Below are 19423 nucleotides of genomic sequence, written 5' to 3'. Positions count from 1 at the left end.
GGCTGGTAAAAGAAAACCAGCAAACATGATTTTCCTTAACAGGATGCAATACTCTGCAGATCTATAGTAGATAATGATATCAGCTTTCCTCAGTAGCAGTTAATCCAGACCTCCAGCAGGCAATTTATTTTCCTTTTCAGAGTATAGTGGTCTGCAAGAGCCCAAAAAATATCCACTCTGACTCTCCTCCACAGTGTGTATGATCAATCTTTCCAGAAAGGTGTGGATGGAAAATAAAGAAAGCACAGCATAGCAAAAAAAAAATGTAAAACTTTTTTTTATTTATGTAAATCACATAGCGCTCACATTTAAAGACACTGGTAAAAAAGGCATGGATAATATATGTCTCACGATCCCATGAGTAGACATCAAATGTGACGTAGTAACGATGCCTCCAGCAGCTCACCCTACGTTAGTTTTGTTGCTAGACGTCCATTCGTGACTATTTGTAGCTGCAGACATTTTAATATAAGGACACTCACCTGTCCAAGGATCCCACCATGTCAGCACTCAGAGCCGGTTCGTCAATCGGCTTTGTGCAGGCGCCAGCATTGTTAGTTAAACGAAACCGGCAGTGAAGCCTTCAGACTTCAAAGGCTGTTTCCTGCTGCGCATGCGCGAGTCGCCCTGCTATTTTTGAATGGTCCCGCTGTCTTTGAGAACCTGTGTGTATCCCAGAAGGCAGCAGGGGGAAGGAGGAGGGGCCGGAAATGTAGTTCCCCGATGGGCGATCTTATCCGAAAGAGCCAGGATCACAGCTACTAATTCCTTGACAAGAAACCAGTTAACCAATAAGTATTTCAAGTGTGTATTTAGTTGTTTTACTGGAGTTCACCGTAAAATGACTGTAATAATAATAATCACAACAACATTATTCACCCTCTGTGCATTGTCTAGGCTTTCTTAACCCATTTATGCCTAAGGTTGGATTTTCAATTTGTGCATAAAATTCATGTTACCTAGAGCAGTATAAAAAACTTACATAACTACTGTTTCAATATTTGAACAAGAAGCATTAATAGGTTAAATGCTGCACTGTTTCTATCACTATTGGTGTTGCTATGTTAGGCAGTCATTTATATAATTCCTTGGCTGCACATTGAAGAGCAGCTTGCTCAATAATATCAGAAAAAGCATTCGCTGACCACTAAACACCAGTGGCTGTAGTAGTTTTTTTTTAAATAAAAAAAAGGTGTTTATTGAACATATAAAAAAGAAGAATAAACAGCAATACTTTCCAATGCACAGACATATAATGGACCTAAAAAAATGTACAGCATACACGTATAAACAGTTGCCCCTCACTCCACCCATAACCATTCTCCTCCCCACTTCGCCACATACTATACCATACCGCCACAGTAAATGTCAATTCAACTCACATTCTAGCACGGCAACAGTACTATATCCACCTATAAACATCTTAAAAGTCTAGTCATGACAAGTTCTCTGGGGCTCAAACCCGGCGTATCCAGCCACATTGACCATATCCGCTCAAACCTGCCCGGACACCCCCTATGTTGGTATATTTTTCCATAACCAGAGTGTTTCCCACATGAGTGATCCAGGAGGAATGGGCAGGCGGAGAGGCGGACTTCCACCCCATTAGAAGTAGCTTCCGGCTGTAGCAGTTTTAATGAGATTATAAGCTTTATGAGAAATGATAAGGATCATTTACAATATCTATAGGAAAAAATATACCGTATTTATCTGCACATAACACGCACCTTCTTTTTAAGAGGGAAGTTTCAGGAAAAAAACTTACATTTTAAATAAAGAACTTTGAAGCAAAATAAGGGTCAGTGCCCATCAATGCAGCCTCTCAATTGCCCATCAATGCAGCTTAAAGCGGATGTGCCATGGGAACAAAATATTAAAAGCCAGCAGCTACAAATACTGCAGCTGCTGACTTTTAATATTAGGACACTTACCTGTCCTGGAGTCCAGCGCCGATCGCAGCAGAGCACGAGCGATCGCTCGTCACTCTGCTGCTCCCCCCGCCATCCACGCTGAGGGAGCCAGGAAGTGAAGCGCTGCGGCTTCACTGCCCGGTTCCCTACGGCGCATGCGCGAGTCGCGCTGCGCCCGCCGATTGGCTCACACGCTGTGTGCTGTGTGCTGGGAGCCGAGTGTTCCCAGCACACAACGGGCGACAGACGGGATGTGACGGAATGCCCGTCTTTTGCCCGTAGCGTGTGGCCGGAAGTGGGTGCAAATACCTGTCTTTAGACAGGTATCTGCACCCCCCTCCCCCCTGAAAGGTGTCAAATGTGACACCGGAGGGGGGGAGGGTTCCGATCAGCGGGACTCCACTTTAGGGTGGAGAACCGCTTTAATCAATGTCTATCTGTAGCCTCATGATTGCCATGAATGCAGCCTGATTAATGCCCATCTCGCCTCAGATTACTGCTGACTCAGAGGGGACAGGGAGGGGGGAAAGATGAGCGCCGTCAGATAACATACAGCGAGAATCTCCTGTTTACTCGGCGGCCTCTTTAATACAAAGTCCCGCCTCCTGGACCGGCTTCTATGATAGACAAAACACTGGTGCAATGCTGGCCCAGGAGACGGGGACTTCCTGTTACGGTGGCCACTGAATAAACAGGAGATTCTCACTGTATGTAATCTTATGGCGCTTGTCCCGCCCCATCCCCATTATCTCTGAGTGAGCCCAAATTGCAGTATCTGCATATAACACGCACACGCTATTTGCAACCGATTTGCAGGGTGAAAAAATTTGTGTTATACGCCAATAAATTCAGTACTTATGTTTGGTGACAGAGAATATTCAGCATGGATTCCTCTATGAGTAGTAGTACAGACTTCTGTTGCTTCTAAACCCTATTTGTGGTCAAAAAGTGGTAATTATTACAAGCAATGCCTGTATCAAAAACATTACTAGGGAGTCAGCTAGTATATGGCTAGTATTATTAAAATAGAAGTCCACCCTACACTAAAAGCCTGCATCTACAGACATCCACAATCTAACACTAACCTATCTAGCCCTGTAAAGAAGAAATCAGCATACATACCTTTTTATGAAGCCGATCCAACCCGATCACACTCTGAGCTGTCAGCTGCAGCTTCACTGTGGAGGTGGGTGCAGAGGACACAGCCGACAACGGAAGCCCCATAGTAAGTCTATGGGTGATGTCACTCCATATTCATTTCACAGCCATTGTCGGCTGTGTCCTCTGCAAAGCTTCTGCCGCTGAAGACAAGATCGGATCAGCTTCAAAAAAGATATGTATACCGATATAGGGCAAGATAATCCGTAATTTTTCTTTATAAATTTTGGCCAAAATTTATACTGCTACATATCTTTGGTAAAAATAAGTACAAATTGGTGAATATTATTTGGTCTTTGTGAAAGTTCTAGCGTCCACAAGCTATGGTGCCAATATCTGAAAATTGTGCGGGGGTATTGCAGAGTATTGTGCGGGGGTATTGCAGAGTATTGTGCGGGGGTATTGCAGAGTATTGCGCAGGGGGTATTGCGCAGGGGGTATTGCAGAGTATTGCGCAAGGGGGTATTGCAGAGTATTGCGCAAGGGGGTATTGCAGAGTATTGCGCAAGGGGGTATTGCAGAGTATTGTGCGGGGGTATTGCAGAGTATTGTGCGGGGGTATTGCAGAGTATTGCGCAGGGGGTATTGCAGAGTATTGCGCAGGGGATATTGCAGAGTATTGCGCAGGGGGTATTGCAGAGTATTGCGCAGGGGGTATTGCAGAGTACTGCGCAGGGGGTATTGCAGAGTACTGCGCAGGGGGTATTGCAGAGTACTGCGCAGGGGGTATTGCGCAGGGGGTATTGCAGAGTACTGCGCAGGGGGTATTGCAGAGTACTGCGCAGGGGGTATTGCAGAGTACTGCGCAGGGGGTATTGCAGAGTACTGCGCAGGGTATTGCAGGGATGGCTGAGCAGTGATGGCTGGATCTGCAATAGTCACAGATCCAGCCCACAGTGCTGCTGACACCCGCTCTCTCTCCTCTCACACTGTACCGACTGGTACAGAGAGAGAGGAGGGAGGAACCGGCGTCATCAAATGACGCTGGTTTGTTTACATGTGATCGCTCTGTCCCCTGGACCCGGCGGTCACGGACACTCCCGTGTGCGCGCCCCAGGGGAGCGCGGGAGCGCGATTCTGGGAAGACGTCCATGGACGTCCTCCCAGTGTTAAGGAACCGCCTTATAGCCGTAATTCGGCTATGAGGCGATGATTAAGTAGTTAATCTGACAGATAACTTAAAGTGGTTGTAAAGTCAAAATAATCAATAACTGCCATCCCCTTTGTTTTATGAAGATATAAAGTACTGTGTGTCTAAACTCTTTTTCTCCTGGAAGGAGAAAAGCTGATCAAAGGTGTAAATTGGCTGCGCCTAACAATACATTACGAGTCGGTTCACACGGGGGCGACTCGTCAGGCAACTCAGCCGCCTGACAAGTTGCGCTCCGCTCTGTTCAATGAAACCGTTCTAATAGGAGCAACTCAAGTCGCTCCGACTAAGGGCCCTTTCACACGGGCGGACAAACGGTCCGTTTATTACAAGTCCATTTACGGACTTGTAATGCTTCCCTATGGGATTGCAGACGTTAGCGGATTGAGCATCCGCTAACATCCGCAAAGATCCGCCTCTGCAAAGATCCGCTTTTTCAGACGGAAGAAAGCCCTATTTTTCTTCCGTCTGGCGGAACGGATCGGATGAATACGGACACATGGTCCGTATTCATCCGATTCCCCATAGGGGAGAGCGGAGGAAAGACAGGGCAGTCTCTGCACAGTGTGCGGGGACCGCCCTGTCCGCCGACAGCACAGCGGGGATTTGCGGATGATCCCCGCTGAGCAGACGGACACACACGGGGCGGATCAATATGGATCCGCTCCGTGTGAAAGGGCCCTTAGAGAAAGGTTCTTGTACGACTTTGGGGGCCTCTGAAGTCGGCTTGAGAACGCCTTGCCGAGTCGCCCCCAAAGTAATGCCGCCCCTGTGTGAACCGGGTCTAAATCTAAAGCTTCGACAATTTGCATCCAAATGTAAACATCCAGTGACATAAGTGATGAAAAAAATCTAATAAACAAAACCAAGTGTATATTTTCAGTGGAAACAAAGGGCCAGATTCACAAACGAGATACAACGGCGTATCTACTGATACGCCATCGTATCTCTGTTTCTGACTATGCGACTGATTCATAGAATCAGTTACGCATAGCTAGCCCTAAGATCCGACAGGTGTAATTGAATTACACTGTCGGATCTTAAGGATGCAATTCTAGGCTGGCCGCTAGGTGGCGAGGCCATTGCGGCCGGCGTAGAATATGCAAATGAATACTTACGGCGATCCCCGAACGGCCCGTCGATCTAACTCTACGTCGTTTCCGTCGAGTTACGCTGAGCCCTAGTTGTCTTAAGCCATGTTAAGTATGGCCGTCGTTCCCGCGTCGAAAATTAAAAATCAACGTCGTTTGCGTAAGACGTCCGTGAATGGCGCTGGACGCCATTTACGTTAACGTCTAAGCAAATGACGTTGGTGCAATGTCAGTTAGCGCAATGCACGTCGGGTAATTTACCCGACGGAGCATGCGCAGTACGTCCGGCGCGGGAGCGCGCCTAATTTAAATGGGACTCGCCCCATTCGATTGGGCCCGCCTTGCGCCGGACGGATTTAGGATACACCGCCGCAAATTTCCAGGTAAGTGCTTTGTGGATCGGGCACTAACTTGGGAAATTTGCGGCGGTGTAACTTAAATCGTTTAAAGCGGAGGTTCACCCGCACATGACACTTTTTCCCCTTAGATGGATGCTCGTTTTGTCTAGGGGAATCGGCTAGTTGTTTTAAAATATGAGCCGTACTTACCGTTTACGGGATGCATCTTCTCCGCCGCTTCCGGGTATGGGCTGCGGGACTGGGCGTTCCTATTTTGATTGACAGTCTTCCGAGAGGCTTCCGACGCATCCATCGCGTCACGATTTTCCGAAAGAAGCCAAACGTCAGTGCGCAGGCGCTGACATTCGGCTTCTTTCGGCTACTAGTGACGCGATGGATGCGACCGTCGGAAGCCTCTCGGAAGACTGTCAATCAAGAAGGAACGCCCGCTCCCGAAGACCCATACCCGGAAGCGACGGAGAAGATGCATCTCGAAAACGGTAAGTACGGCTCATATTTTAAAACAACTAGCCGATTCCCCTAGACAAAACGAGCATCCATCTAAGGGGAAAAGAGAAAAAAAAACATAATTGGGTGAACTCCCGCTTTAAGTTACGTTGCGCCCGGGCTACGTGAATCTGGCCCAAAGTTCATAAATGTCCAACTCTTTCTTCTACGTGTATATTCCTTTATGTGATCCTTTTATTACACTTTTCTTCACCCTTGTGGGTCTTAAATAATATTTCCTCCTCCGTTCCTCAATTAAACAGAATTGCTCCCATGGTGTAGTATAAAGGGTAATTTTTTTTAGACAATAGTAAACACTTACATAAAAAATAGCAGTCAAATGCTTCCACATAAGTATCTGACTGGGCTGCGGCTCCCGTTCCACTCATGCTCCACAGTGCAATGTCACCCAACTCCGCCCAATGCGTAGGAGAAAATGTGCCTAAAAAAGCTATGTTTTCCACAAATGTTTAGACATGTTCAGGCGCGTCAAACATTTCAGCATTAAAAGAGACGTAAAGGATTTTTTTTCCAGTTTTACACTTACCTAGGTGGATGCAGCATCGGTGCGATGCTGCATCTGTCCCCTGGCGCCTCTGCACTGAGAACCGAGCAATCGAACTCCGCCAATGGCTTACGTCTCACAGCTTCCCAAGCAGAGAGATGCTGCCTGATGACTGTCAATCAGCAGCTCTCCACTCTGCTCCCCCTAGCTGACTGGAACACTGAGCTGTGGAGGGGGCGGAGCGGCCGACTCGCTGAGAAACTGAGCTGTGTGTCAGTCCAGGCACCTGGCAAGTCCAGACTCCCATTGTCGGGATGATACATTGCCTGGACTGATCTCTGTGACTTCCGCAGAGAGCGGACTTCAGCATGGACACAGATGTGTGGATTTACTAAAACTGGAGGGTGCAAAATATAGTGCAGCCATGCATCGGCTTCCAGTTTTTTTGGTCAAATCTTAATTAAACAAGCTGAAGTTAGAAGCCGATTGGCTACTATGCACAGCTGCACCAGATTTTGCACTCTTCAGTTTTAGTAAATCAACCCCATAGGCTAACATGGAGGTGAATTTAGAGGCAGAAAAAAAAGTCAAATGCCTGTAAATTGGAGCTCCTGAAGTTGGCCGTACATGTACAGATCTCTTTTGTTCGGCCGGTAGGCTGAATAAAATAAATCTTAACAGATTCCTCCATCCATGCCAACAGGGCATATGGACCAACCCCCCTGCCCCCACACCCCACTCATAGATAAATGCCAGCTTGACAGACCATGCATGAATCTCTAGCTCTGTGAACTTGTGAACTGGGATTGAATTGGAGTGATTACTCAATCACCTCTGGGGCAACTGGTCATAAAAAAAAATCCTCAACAACGTCTTTTACATTGAAACTTTTGACTCCTTTAAGACCCATGTAAAATAACACATGTTCTGTTAGGGCAGCTAATGTATTTTAATAGTCCGCCTCTACCTCACAAGGAACCAGAAAACACACCTGCACTATTTTTTTTAGGAATGCATAATAGTGTGTTACTATGCCTTGTGGTTCGTTGCAATGTGGGTTAATTAAATGTGTGTATGGCTGCCATTTAAAATGTTATTCTAGAATTGCCTACCGGTTATTTGTTGACTACAGTTTTAAAAGAAAGTAGGAGTCTGGCCAACTCTTTTTTTTTTTTCATTTTTTCTAAATGAGGCTCTTTCCTAGTAATTTAACTGTTTTCTGTTTAGAAATCAGATCTTTTACAATTTTCTATAGCTGATGACTAATAATTTTCCTTTGTCTTAAATCTAGGTGGTCTATTTAAAGAAGACACCAGAAGAGGCATACAGAGCGCTTCTTAGTGGGTCCAGCCCTCAGTACCTCCCTTTTAGGTAAAAAAAAGACCTAATGACAACGTTTATCATTTCCTTTCTTCTGCATTATATAATTACACATGTTAATTGTTACTTTTGATCTTGGGTTGAAGTCGGCTGTACAGAAAATACGTCACAAGATCGAGGTATAGACAGAAAATTAATTAGACCTCATGCCAAAATGTGTCTAAATGGATAGAGAGTATTTAGGCTGTACAACAAATAGGACTAGTACAGTATTGCTCAAACTTACATTCACTGGAGAAAAAAAAACGACTTTACATTTCATTATCAATATAATAATGAAATTAATAATTTAGACTGGAATTCTCATACCAAAACTGTCACATTAATTTATTTTCTGCATCTTCACACTGTGTACCTTGTGTGATAAATCCCCTCCAGCGTGTGGGACATTTTACATTTGTTAAAAAAAAAATACTTCTCATATTTTTAATGTGTGTATAGATATATATATATCTCTATCTATCTATCTATCTATCTATCTATCTATCTATCTATCTATCTATCTCTCTCTCTCTCTCTCTCTCTCTCTCTCTCTATCTATCTATCTATCTATCTATCTATCTATCTATCTATCTATCTATCTATCTATCTATCTATCGTATATATAATAATTTAAATATCTATCTTTGTTACTATCCTAAGATCCGTACAATATAAAATTCCAGACGGAAATTCTTTACTATCGAGTTTTTTGATTTTGGCAGGCAGATGCTACAGGTAATGCATACTTTCAGCTTTGTAAGCAGAATTTTTTCCACGTGTCTTTTATACCGTAGGGGAATTCATTCTGAGAATTAACTCTTTCATGACCCCAAAGTCTGCTGCATATTTACAACCCAATGGGCAGGTTTTGGAATACCATGCTATAAAAATGCAGAAGTCATTTAGTAGTGTAGTTTGCAGCGTTTAGTTTAAAAAGGTAAAATACTAATATAATGAAGATAAATTAACCAGCATATTAAAGTTGGCACACGTTGCATTATGAAAGACAGACTTTCTAAATATCAACCACACTATCAAAAATGTTATACATGCAGCTTTCCACAGCTAATAATCCCAGACTGCTGGACTGCATGGCCCTTGGACAAAGATGTAAGGATGTCAGATGCTAAAAGAATATACACATCATGGTGCCCTCTAGCTCTGTCTGAATTCATGAAATCTTCAGCTCTTGTTTTAGATGACATTTGGTAGAGCTGTAGTTAGGATTACCTCCTTACAATGGTCACATCATATTATCACCTCAATATCATAATCTTAGTCTGTGTGACGAATCAAACACTGTCTGCTCCTTCAATATATCCAGCAAATGAATTATCAGACTAGTGTTAGGGGTTCTTACCTGCAGTGTCTCAAAATGCTGCGTTTTGTGGCTCGTTTAAATTTCTATATTCTTTTTTTTCACCCTTAACTCGTTGTTTAATACCCCTGTAGCCCTGTTGTCCCTGAATAGTTTCATACAGCAGCTCACACACAAGCTGTTCTAATTTCTGAGCGTGTCCCAACATGTTCTTCTGTCATTTGGCCAGATATAAAAAGCTAATGACTCAGAGTGAACCATATGATGTGTCTGTACCACAAGAAGAAAGTTAAATAATGGATATCCTGGGTTGCACCTTATTGCATCAATTGGAAAGTACAGACCAATAATACATGTTTACTTTTGTGTGTGTGTCCTTTTAACATACAGGTAGTGCAGAATTATTAGGCAAGTTGTATTTTTGAGGATTCATTTTATTATTGAACAACAACCATGTTCTCAATGAACCCCAAAAACTCATTAATATCAAAGCTGAATATTTTTGGAAGTAGTTTTTAGTTTGTTTTTAGTGTTAGCTATTTTAGGGGGATATCTGTGTGTGCTGGTGACTACTATTACTGTGCAGAATTATTAGGCAACTTAACAAAAAAAAAAATATATACCCATTTCAATTATTTATTTTTAACAGTGAAACCAATATAACATCTCAACGTTCACAAATATACATTTCTGACATTCAAAAACAAAACAAAAACAAATCAGTGACCAATATAGCCACCTTTCTTTGCAAGGACACTCAAAAGCCTGACATCCATGGATTCTGTCATTGTTTTGATCTGTTCACCATCAACATTGCGTGCAGCAGCAACCGCAGCCTCACAGACACTGTTCAGAGAGGTGTACTGTTTTCCCTCCTTGTAAATCTCACATTTGATGATGGACCACAGGTTCTCAATGGGGTTCAGATCAGGTGAACAAGGAGGCCATGTCATTAGTTTTTCATCTTTTATACCCTTTATTGCCAGCCACGCTGTGGAGTACTTGGACGCGTGTGATGGAGCATTGTCCTGCATGAAAATCATGTTTTTCTTGAAGGATGCAGACTTCTTCCTGTACCACTGCTCGAAGAAGGTGTCTTCCAGAAACTGGCAGGAGGACTGGGAGTTGAGCTTGACTCCATCCTCAATCCGAAAAGGCCCCACAAGCTCATCTTTGATGATACCAGCCCAAACCAGTACTCCGCCACCACCTTGCTGGCGTCTGAGTCGGACTGGAGCTCTCTGCCCTTTACCAATCCAGCCATGGGCCCATCCATCTGGCCCATCAAGACTCACTCTCATTTCAGCAGTCCATAAAACCTTAGAAAAATCATTCTTGAGATATTTCTTGGCACAGTCTGGACGTTTCAGCTTGTGTGTCTTGTGCAGTAGTCGTCGTCTTTCAGCCTTTCTTACCTTGGCCATGTCTCTGAGTATTGCACACCTTGTGCTTTTGGGCACCCCAGTGATGTTGCAGCTCTTAAATATGGCCAAACTGGTGGCAAGTGGCATCTTGGCAGCTGCACGCTTGACTTTTCTCAGTTCATGGGCAGTTATTTTGCGCCTTTGTTTTTCCACACGCTTCTTTGGACCCTGTTGACTATTTTGAAAGAAACGCTTGATTGTTCGATGATCACGCTTCAGAAGCTTTGCAATTTTAAGAGTGCTGCATCCCTCTGCTAGATATCTCTCTATTTTGAACTTTTCAGAGTCTGTCAAGTCCTTCTTTTGGCCCATTTTGCCAAAGGAAAGGAAATTGACTAATAATTATGCACACCTGATATAGAGTGTTGATGTCATTAGACCACACACCTTCTCATTACAGAGATGTACATTACCTAATATGCCTAATCGGTAGTAGGCTTTCGAGCCTATACAGCTTGGAGTAAGACAACATGCATAAAGAGGATGATGTGGTCCAAATACTCATTTGCCTAATAATTCTGCACTCCCGGTATATGTATTTGGTTCGCATTGCTTACACTGACCAGGGTTATGCTAGATAAAGATAGCTACTTATATACCTGTTTGTAAAATTACACAGGCCATCCAGATGAGTGGATAGTATTAAGAGGTGTCATGATAACCTTCTGATATTGCACAAAGGGACAGGTGTAGATACAGACGTCAGTGCTCATCGACACTCAGCTGGATGCTTCATACATGAAAGACTGTACAGCATCAGAAGAGTGTAGACAATTGTGCAAGGTCTTGCAAAGCTGAATCACAAATTACATTTATCCACAGATTTTACTGATAGCTGAATAGTGAATGATCCATCTGGGTCACTCTGCAGGAATCCAGGAGTGCCAAAGCTACAGGTGAAACTCGAAAAAATTAAATATCGTGCAAAAGTTCATTTATTTCATTAATGAAACTTAAAAGGTGAAACTAATATATGAGAGAGACTCATTACATACAAAGCAAGATAGTTCAAGCCGTGATTTGTCATAATTGTGATGATTATGGCTTACAGCTCATGAAAACCCCAAATCCACAATCTCAGAAAATTTTAATATTACATGCAATCAATAAAACAAGGATTGTACATAGAACAATATCGGACCTCTGAAAAGTAGAAGCATGCATATGTACTCAGTACTTGTTTTGGGCCCCCTTTTCAGCATTTACTGCCTCAATGCGGCGTGGCATTGAAGCTATCAGCCTGTGGCACTGCTGAGGTATTATTAAAGACCAGGATGCTTCAATAGCGGCCTTCAACTCTTCTGCATTGTTCGGTCTCATGTCTCTCATCTTGCTCTTGGCAATGCCCCATAGATTCTCTGTGGGGTTCAGGTCGGGTGAGTTTTGCTGGCCAATCAAGCACAGTAATCCCACGGTCATTAAACCAGGTTTTGGTGCTTTTGATAGTGTGGGCAGGTGCCAAGTCCTGCTGGAAAATGAAGTCAGCATCCCCATAGAGCTCGTCTGTGGAAGGAAGCATGAAGTGCTCCAAAATCTCCTGGTAGACGGCTGCGTTGACCCTGGACTTAATGAAGCACAGTGGACCAACACCAGCAGATGACATGGCTCCCCAAATCAACACAGACTGTGGAAACTTCACACTGGACTTCAAGCATCTTGCAGTGTGTGCCTCTCCATTCTTCCTCCATACTCTGGCTCCTTGGTTTCCAAATGAGATGCAAAATTTGCTCTCATCAGAAAAGAGGACTTTGGACCACTGAGCAACAGATCAGGTCTGTTTTTCTTTAGCCCAGGTAAGACGCTTCTGACGTTGTTTGTTGTTCAGGAGTGGCTTGACAAGAGGAGTACAACATTTGATGCCCATGTCCAGGTTTCGTCTGTGTGTGGTGGCTCTTGATGCACTGACTCCAGTCCACTCCTTGTGAAAGTCCCCAACACTTTTGAATGGCCTTTCCTGACAATCCTCTCCAGGCTGTGGTCATCTCTGCTGCTTGTGCACCTTTTTCTTCCACACTTTTCCCTTCCACATAACTTTCTATTAACATGCTTTGATACAGCACTTTGGGAACATCCAACTTCTTTTGCAATTACCTTTTGAGGGCTTTCCCTCCTTATTGAGGGTGTCAATGATGGTTTTCTGAACAACTGTCAGGTCAGCAGTCTTTCCCATGATTGTGATTCCTACTGAACCAGACTGAGAGACCATTAAAAGGCTCAGGGACCCTTTGCAGCTGTTATGGCTTAATTAGATGATTAGAGTGGGACACTTTGAGCCTAGAATATTGCACCTTTTCACAATATTCTAATTTTCTGAGATTGTGGATTTGGGGTTTTCATGAGCTGTAAGCCATAATCATCACAATTATGACAAATCACGGCTTGAACGATCTTGCTTTGTATGTGATGAGTCTATCTCATATATTAGTTTCACCTTTTAAGTTGCATTAGTGAAATAAATGAACTTTTGCACAATATTCTAATTTTTCGAGTTTCACCTGTAAGAGTTCTGAGCCAGCTGTCAGTGCAGAATTTTGGAAGTGTGATGCCTAAGGTGTCAGGCTGAAAGATTCATCTCTTCCTAGTATGTGGCTGGTTTGGTTTCCAAATGCAGGTGTGGTTTCAAGCCTCATCTTTACCCTGTGTCACCTGAAGAGTTAAAAAAGGGCACAATTTGTAAACAATTTAAATCATGTTCAAGAACGAAACATTTTCCAGGGTGTATTGAATTATAGAACAAGGGGGGTACTGTTTGAGATTGGCAGACAGAAAGGTCAGGTGTAACCTTAGAAAGTGACATTTTACTGACCAACTAAGTTGATGTAACCAAATGGAAACACATCTTGGATAAGTTCAGATCTATGTTTTGGGACAATGATATTAAATTGTTCATTGTTCGTTCTTGTTGTTTAGTCCTTTTGTAGTTGGCCTCCCTGGCATCCAGGTGCGGTGAGTGCTTATTTAGCCCTTCAGGCTAATCCTTTGCCTGTGGCACCCCCTTCAGTTGCTTATCATCTCCCCTCTGCTACTGCGCTAATGCGCTTTTAGCCTAGTACTTTTTCCTGGCATCCCTATTGTGAGACACTCAGACAACCTCCTCTCTCCTCTATTTTCCGAAAGAGCCCAAAACCTGCAAGATATTTGGTACTGCTTAGCGACTCTCTGTTCCAGAGTGGCCCTCCGATCTACTATATCGACCTGGACTGACTCTTATTGTACCTACGTACATAAGGAGTTGGATCTTTAGGGTCATATTAGCACATCTGCTACTTTTTAAAGCATTAGCCCATGTGTTTAGCTTAGTGTTTTTTCCTGGCATTCCCATTGTGGAACACTCAGACAACCTCTTGTCTCTTCCATCTTCTCAAAGGGCCTAACACCTGCAGGATCCATCTGAATCTGGCTACGTTAGGTTTCAATATTGTTAACTGTCTTTACATGTGTAGTTCAGTTATCCTTCAGCCTGTCCAGATGGCCTGCACAGTTCTTCTCCCTGTATCTGGAGTGTTTTGCCCATTAGATAATCACTATCACTAGGGCTATTTTCTGGCTGTTCAATACAGGTAGTTATTTCCATGTTGGGGGATCCTACCTTTGACATGTCTCCTGGTTCAGACTCCGTTAGATGCTGTTCAGGTTCTCCCGTGCCTTCACCAAGAAGAGGGAGTAGGAGTCCTTCCTGTGCTAGACGATGCAGAGAGATTCAACCTCACTCACATTGATTCCCTTAAGCACAATGCCATGGGAACTAGTCCAACTGCACTGGTAGGCTCTGGACCGGGAGGCAGGGTCCATGTACTTAGGTGCTTCTCAAAACCTGCTTGGCAGGTGGCGATTGTCACGAGAGGTACCTGTGTATCCTGGAATTGTCAGCAGTGGGAACGCATCCTGCTGCAGATATCAGAGTATGTCTTGATGACTTTATAGGACCTATCCACCTGGGGATTCTTTGGCAAATATGCAGTCTCTTGAGGTAATGCTAATCCTACCCCTTGCTGTTCGGCAACTGAGTTTTGTCTGGATCTGGGGGTAAGGAGCTTTCTTAGCTTTCCTAAGTTTCACTTACATTCTTGCCTACCCCTGTGGTGGTGCTTTCTATGAACCCTACCCCTTCAATCACAGTAATTTTTCGAGATCCAACCACTGACTTCTCTGTTAGACTCAGGAGTCGCTTTACACCCCTGGTGAGCTTTTGTGCAGGTTCCTGGTAGGTCTCACCTAGAATACTGGTTGTGAGACCAGACAATCTCTTTAATCATAGAGTTTTCCTCTCTATGAAAAGGTCAGGGGTGCAAAGGTTTTGGGCCTTTTCATATAGACTGAGTGGTCTTTTACACCTCAACCTGTTTGAGCCTAGCTTACTTCTTGGGATGTGTTCTTTCTAGGGATCAAGTTTGGCTCTTTTCTTTCCTTCATGGGAAGTAGTTATGGGTTTTGGTTGATCACCATTTCCTTTGATTGTGACTTTTCTTTTAGGTCTTGAGCATCAGGTTCATTCTCAATGTTCTCCCCCTGGTTGTGTTAGAAGGTTCCCCTATTTAGTGCAGGGCTCAACCTCATACAGTCTAGATTCGGATATTTGTTCTTCAAGAGGCTCCTGGCCGCAAGTAGTCCCCAGTTTTCTCGTTGGACCTGGTAGTGAATGCTACTGTGTTGCCCTCCCTCTGCTGTTGAATAGTTTTGGGATTTGGTATATTCTAACCGTATTTGAATTCTTATGTCCCTCAATGGACAAGAATAAGTTTATGATTTTTTTACTTACAGTAAAATAATTTTCTTGGAGTCCATTGAGACACAAAGGTCCCACCCTTTTGTGCTTATGTTCATGCTCTCAGTATGGCTTACTACAAACAGGGCATACTGGGTAAAGAATGAGTTATTCTGGTGCTGGTCTACAGTTTTTTAGTTTCCCCATGTCCATTCCCCCTGTAGACCGCAGTATAACTTGACAGTTTCTGAAATCCTGTATCCCTCATTGCTGTCCTTGTCACCACTGGGGAGATTTTCCTCACTTTCTGTGTTGTTTGCAGGCAGTCAGAAAGAAAGGGTGTCATGGAAAATTAAAACAGAGATAGCAGCAAAATTACATTTTTTGAATAGTGTAAAAGACTTGAAACTCTGAGAGTATGTTATTGCTATCTTTTACCTTCTGTTCTTGATCTCAGTTCCCATTATTTTTTTTGTTCTTGTGACAGAGTAGTAAAAAGCGAGGGGGATCTCCCGCTGGGGGTCACATAAAGCAATAAAAACCAAACATAGGTTCTAACCCTTCCTATCTATATTTAAAACTAGAAAAACAGTTTTGACTGGAGATGGGCAAGTATTGACAAGTAGCTGGGCAGTATTGAGTGATCACTTATGCAAATCAAAAGAAAAGGAGTAATGGCCACACACCAGCACCTCCAAGCAAAGAGTCTTTTATTATTTTTCCATTATCAGGTAGAAAGCACAAAGGACTAACTAACTGTTGACACGTTTCACACACTAACTGTTGACACGTTTCACACAATTAAGTGCTTATTCATAAAATTATTGATGATATGAATAAGTACTGAATTGTGTGAAACGTGTTTCACACAATTCAGTACTTATTCATATCATCAATAATTTTATGAATAAGCACTTAATTGTGTGAAACGTGTCAACAGTTCATAAGTCCTTTGTGCTGTCTTTCTGACAATGGAGAAATAAAATACTTTTTGCTCATCGCGCCACGAGTAGCCGAACGTCGGTGCGGCTCTATACGGCGCCTGCGCACCGACGTTCGGCTACTTTCGGAAAATCGTGACGCAATGTATTCGACCGTCGGAAGCCTGTCAATCAAATAGGAACGCCCAGTCCCGCAGCCCATACCCGGAAGCGGCGGAGAAGATCTCTCTCTAAAACGGTAAGTACTGCTTCGATTTAAAAAAAAAACACCCGATTCCCCTTGACAAAATGAGCCTCAATCTAATGTTAAAAATTAACTTTTTGGGTGAACCTCCACTTTAATCAGCTGTCTGCTCATCTTAATCTGCCATTGATGTTTTATATAATTTTTCCTGGTGATTGCAGCAGAAATATTTGACAACTCTGTATATATAAACAGATTGTCTCTTAATATTCTGAAAAGGATGGGACAGGAAAATATTTCAGCCTCTTGTTCTGGTGTGCAAGTGAAATATTTGTTCCTTTCCATTGAGTGTTGTGGGCTTGCCCGAGCTGTGTAGATCTTCTCCAAGGGCAAAAAATATCTAGCTATAATGAGGCTTGGGAGTGCTGAAATCTTGTACAAAGCTTGGTTTCTAGAAGGACAGTGGTTTTGTATCTTGCTCTGCCCTATAAAAAAGTAACACAGAAAAAGCTTTTTGAATCGGCGCATTCTAGAATGCTTACACTGCACATTGACAGTCTAGATCGGTAAGGTGTTCATTATTAATGTAAGGCCTCAACATGCTCTTTGATTTCTGTTTTATAGTGTTAAAAACAAAATGTGTCATATAAAAGTTATGTGTTCAGCACAGAATGCATCTAGGGATTAGGATAAAATCCTTAGTTTCATTACCACATTAGAGATAATTGAATGGATCTGCAAATCTGCTGTTTTCTAGCCAATCACAATTTTACATGTGATCACATGGTCACACTGTTCTAGCACTTCATATGTTATATATGAATGCTGTTTGGATTTGAGTGCAGCACATTTTTAATTTCTGTAGCAGAGTGAATGGGTCATTAACCAGACCTGCTTCTGTATCTCTCCTCTTAGTATGCCAGTTAACCCCATATTGGCACAGTATGTACATGTAAGTATTTGCCAGCTTGACCACAGAGGGATTACTTTGATACAGTTGACCAGCTTGAATATATCTATTGTAATATGTGCAAGCCAAGAATCTGTTTTTATGCAGACTTTGCTAACAAGGGTGTATACAGTACCTGTGAGCAGAGGGTTAATCGAGAATCTTACATCCCAACTCAAGGTTGGGCGGCATTCCCTCTCCTCGAGGATGCCCCCAGCATTCATTTTTTAGATGTGTTTTTTTTTTTTTTACATACAGGGGTTGTCCTCTATGCCGCAAAAAATTGTGCTCATTCTTTGCACCATTCTCCCCACCGCTTTAATAATGCCACCCCAGGTGGTGTGTCTGTGACCCCCTTATCTCACCAGAAGCAAGTTAAAGGATACTTTATAAAAACATATTTGGCAAAAAGGTCAGAAGCATTCATGCAGGTTAAAGGTGTTGTAAAGGTTTGTTTTTTATTTTCTAAATAGGTTCCTTTAAGCTAGTGCATTGTATGTTCACTAACCTTTTCCTTTGATTTCCCTTCTAAATTTCTCACTTCCTGTTCCTCCTCAGTAAGCTGTTCTGGCTGACTAACCCCCATGGATGATTGGGGCAAGCTTACTGAGGAGAAACGGACAAAGAAAAACATTTTTTAGAAAGGAAATCAAAGGAAAAGGTAAGTGAACCAACAATGCACTAGCTTAAAGGAACCTATTTAGAAAATAAAAAATAAACCTTTACAACCCTTTTAAATGAAATGTCCTGTAGTATTATTATTATTATTATTATTATTATTATTATTATTATTGTTTGTATCTTCAGCTCCATCTAGTGGCCAAATTGTGGTAACGTTTTCTGAAATCTCTCAATGAGAAAACAATACCGCATTTTGGCCACTAGATGGGGCTGATGATACAGGCATTAATCTCTTCGAAAAAATACAGGACATTTTGTTTAAAGTTGTAGTAAAGCCCTTGTAATGATTTATACCTACAGGCAAGCCTTTAAATATCACCTAAACATGCACCACTTAGGAGATATTTACTTTAGCAACGCTGGTGATGTCACCGGTACATGCACACTGCGCTCTCAATAGACGGCATGCTGTGACTCTCAGCTAGTCCAACACCCATAACCTGGAAGGAAGACGAAGTGAAGATGGAAGACCCGGGAGTCGTTACACCACCTGCAAGACAAAGGCATAATGAGCTAGTATGCATAGCATACTAGCTCATTATGTAATACTCACCTCAGATCGAAGCCCCCGCAGCCGTCCTCGTTCACCGCTCAGGCGGCCAACATCTCTCCCGACTGTTACTTCTGGGTATCGCGGCTCCGGCCAATCACAGCGACTTCACTTCTGCGTGTGCATACGGGAGCTGCCAGTCACGGCATGGCCTCCATTAGGAATGGCACGATTTCCGCTGATAAAGTGTGCCTGCGCTGTTGTCTACAGTGCATGCACCGTAGACATAGGCGCCCGTGATTTTTGTAAATATCTCCTAAACCGTGTAGGTCTAGGAGATATTTCAAGTACCTACAGGTAAGCCTTAATCTAGGCTTACCTGTAGGTAAAGTGGTTGTAAAGGGTTTACAACCACTTTAACTTGCAGGGAGGAGATTTTTTTTTGTTTTTATTTTTTCCGGTTTACTACCACTTTAAAGTGGCATTAAACCAAATGCAAACATTTATTATATTGCAGCTTTTACGTATTCTTAGATGTGATGGCTGTATTCATTTTCTTTTTAGGCTTTCTTTTACCTTTGTCTGGTGATCTGGCCTGTAAGTTTTTCAACAGGACATGCTTTCCTGCAGATGTATCTGTTTACAGTTTTGTGACAAACCATTTACCACTGACAGGGGTTCTAACAATGGTCAGCTTTTATATATTCATG

The 19423-nt window shown here is 42.9% G+C and overlaps 1 protein-coding gene across 3 annotated transcripts in view; it reads left to right on the top strand.

Moving 5' to 3' along the window:
- The window catches only part of CDC14A (cell division cycle 14A), a 168718-nt gene that overhangs the window by 79567 nt on the left and 69728 nt on the right, over window positions 1–19423 (top strand). For all 3 annotated transcript variants that reach the window (XM_040359941.1, XM_040359940.1, XM_040359939.1), the window contains one exon: window positions 7951–8030. In XM_040359941.1, coding sequence (XP_040215875.1) covers window positions 7951–8030 — 80 coding nt within the window. The remainder of the gene's footprint in view (window positions 1–7950; window positions 8031–19423) is intronic.

Source organism: Rana temporaria, chromosome 7, assembly GCF_905171775.1.
Source record: "Rana temporaria chromosome 7, aRanTem1.1, whole genome shotgun sequence".
Classification (NCBI taxonomy): Eukaryota; Metazoa; Chordata; class Amphibia; order Anura; family Ranidae; genus Rana; species Rana temporaria.
Note: the sequence above shows the minus strand (reverse complement) of the source record. Positions and strands in the feature narration are given on the sequence as shown.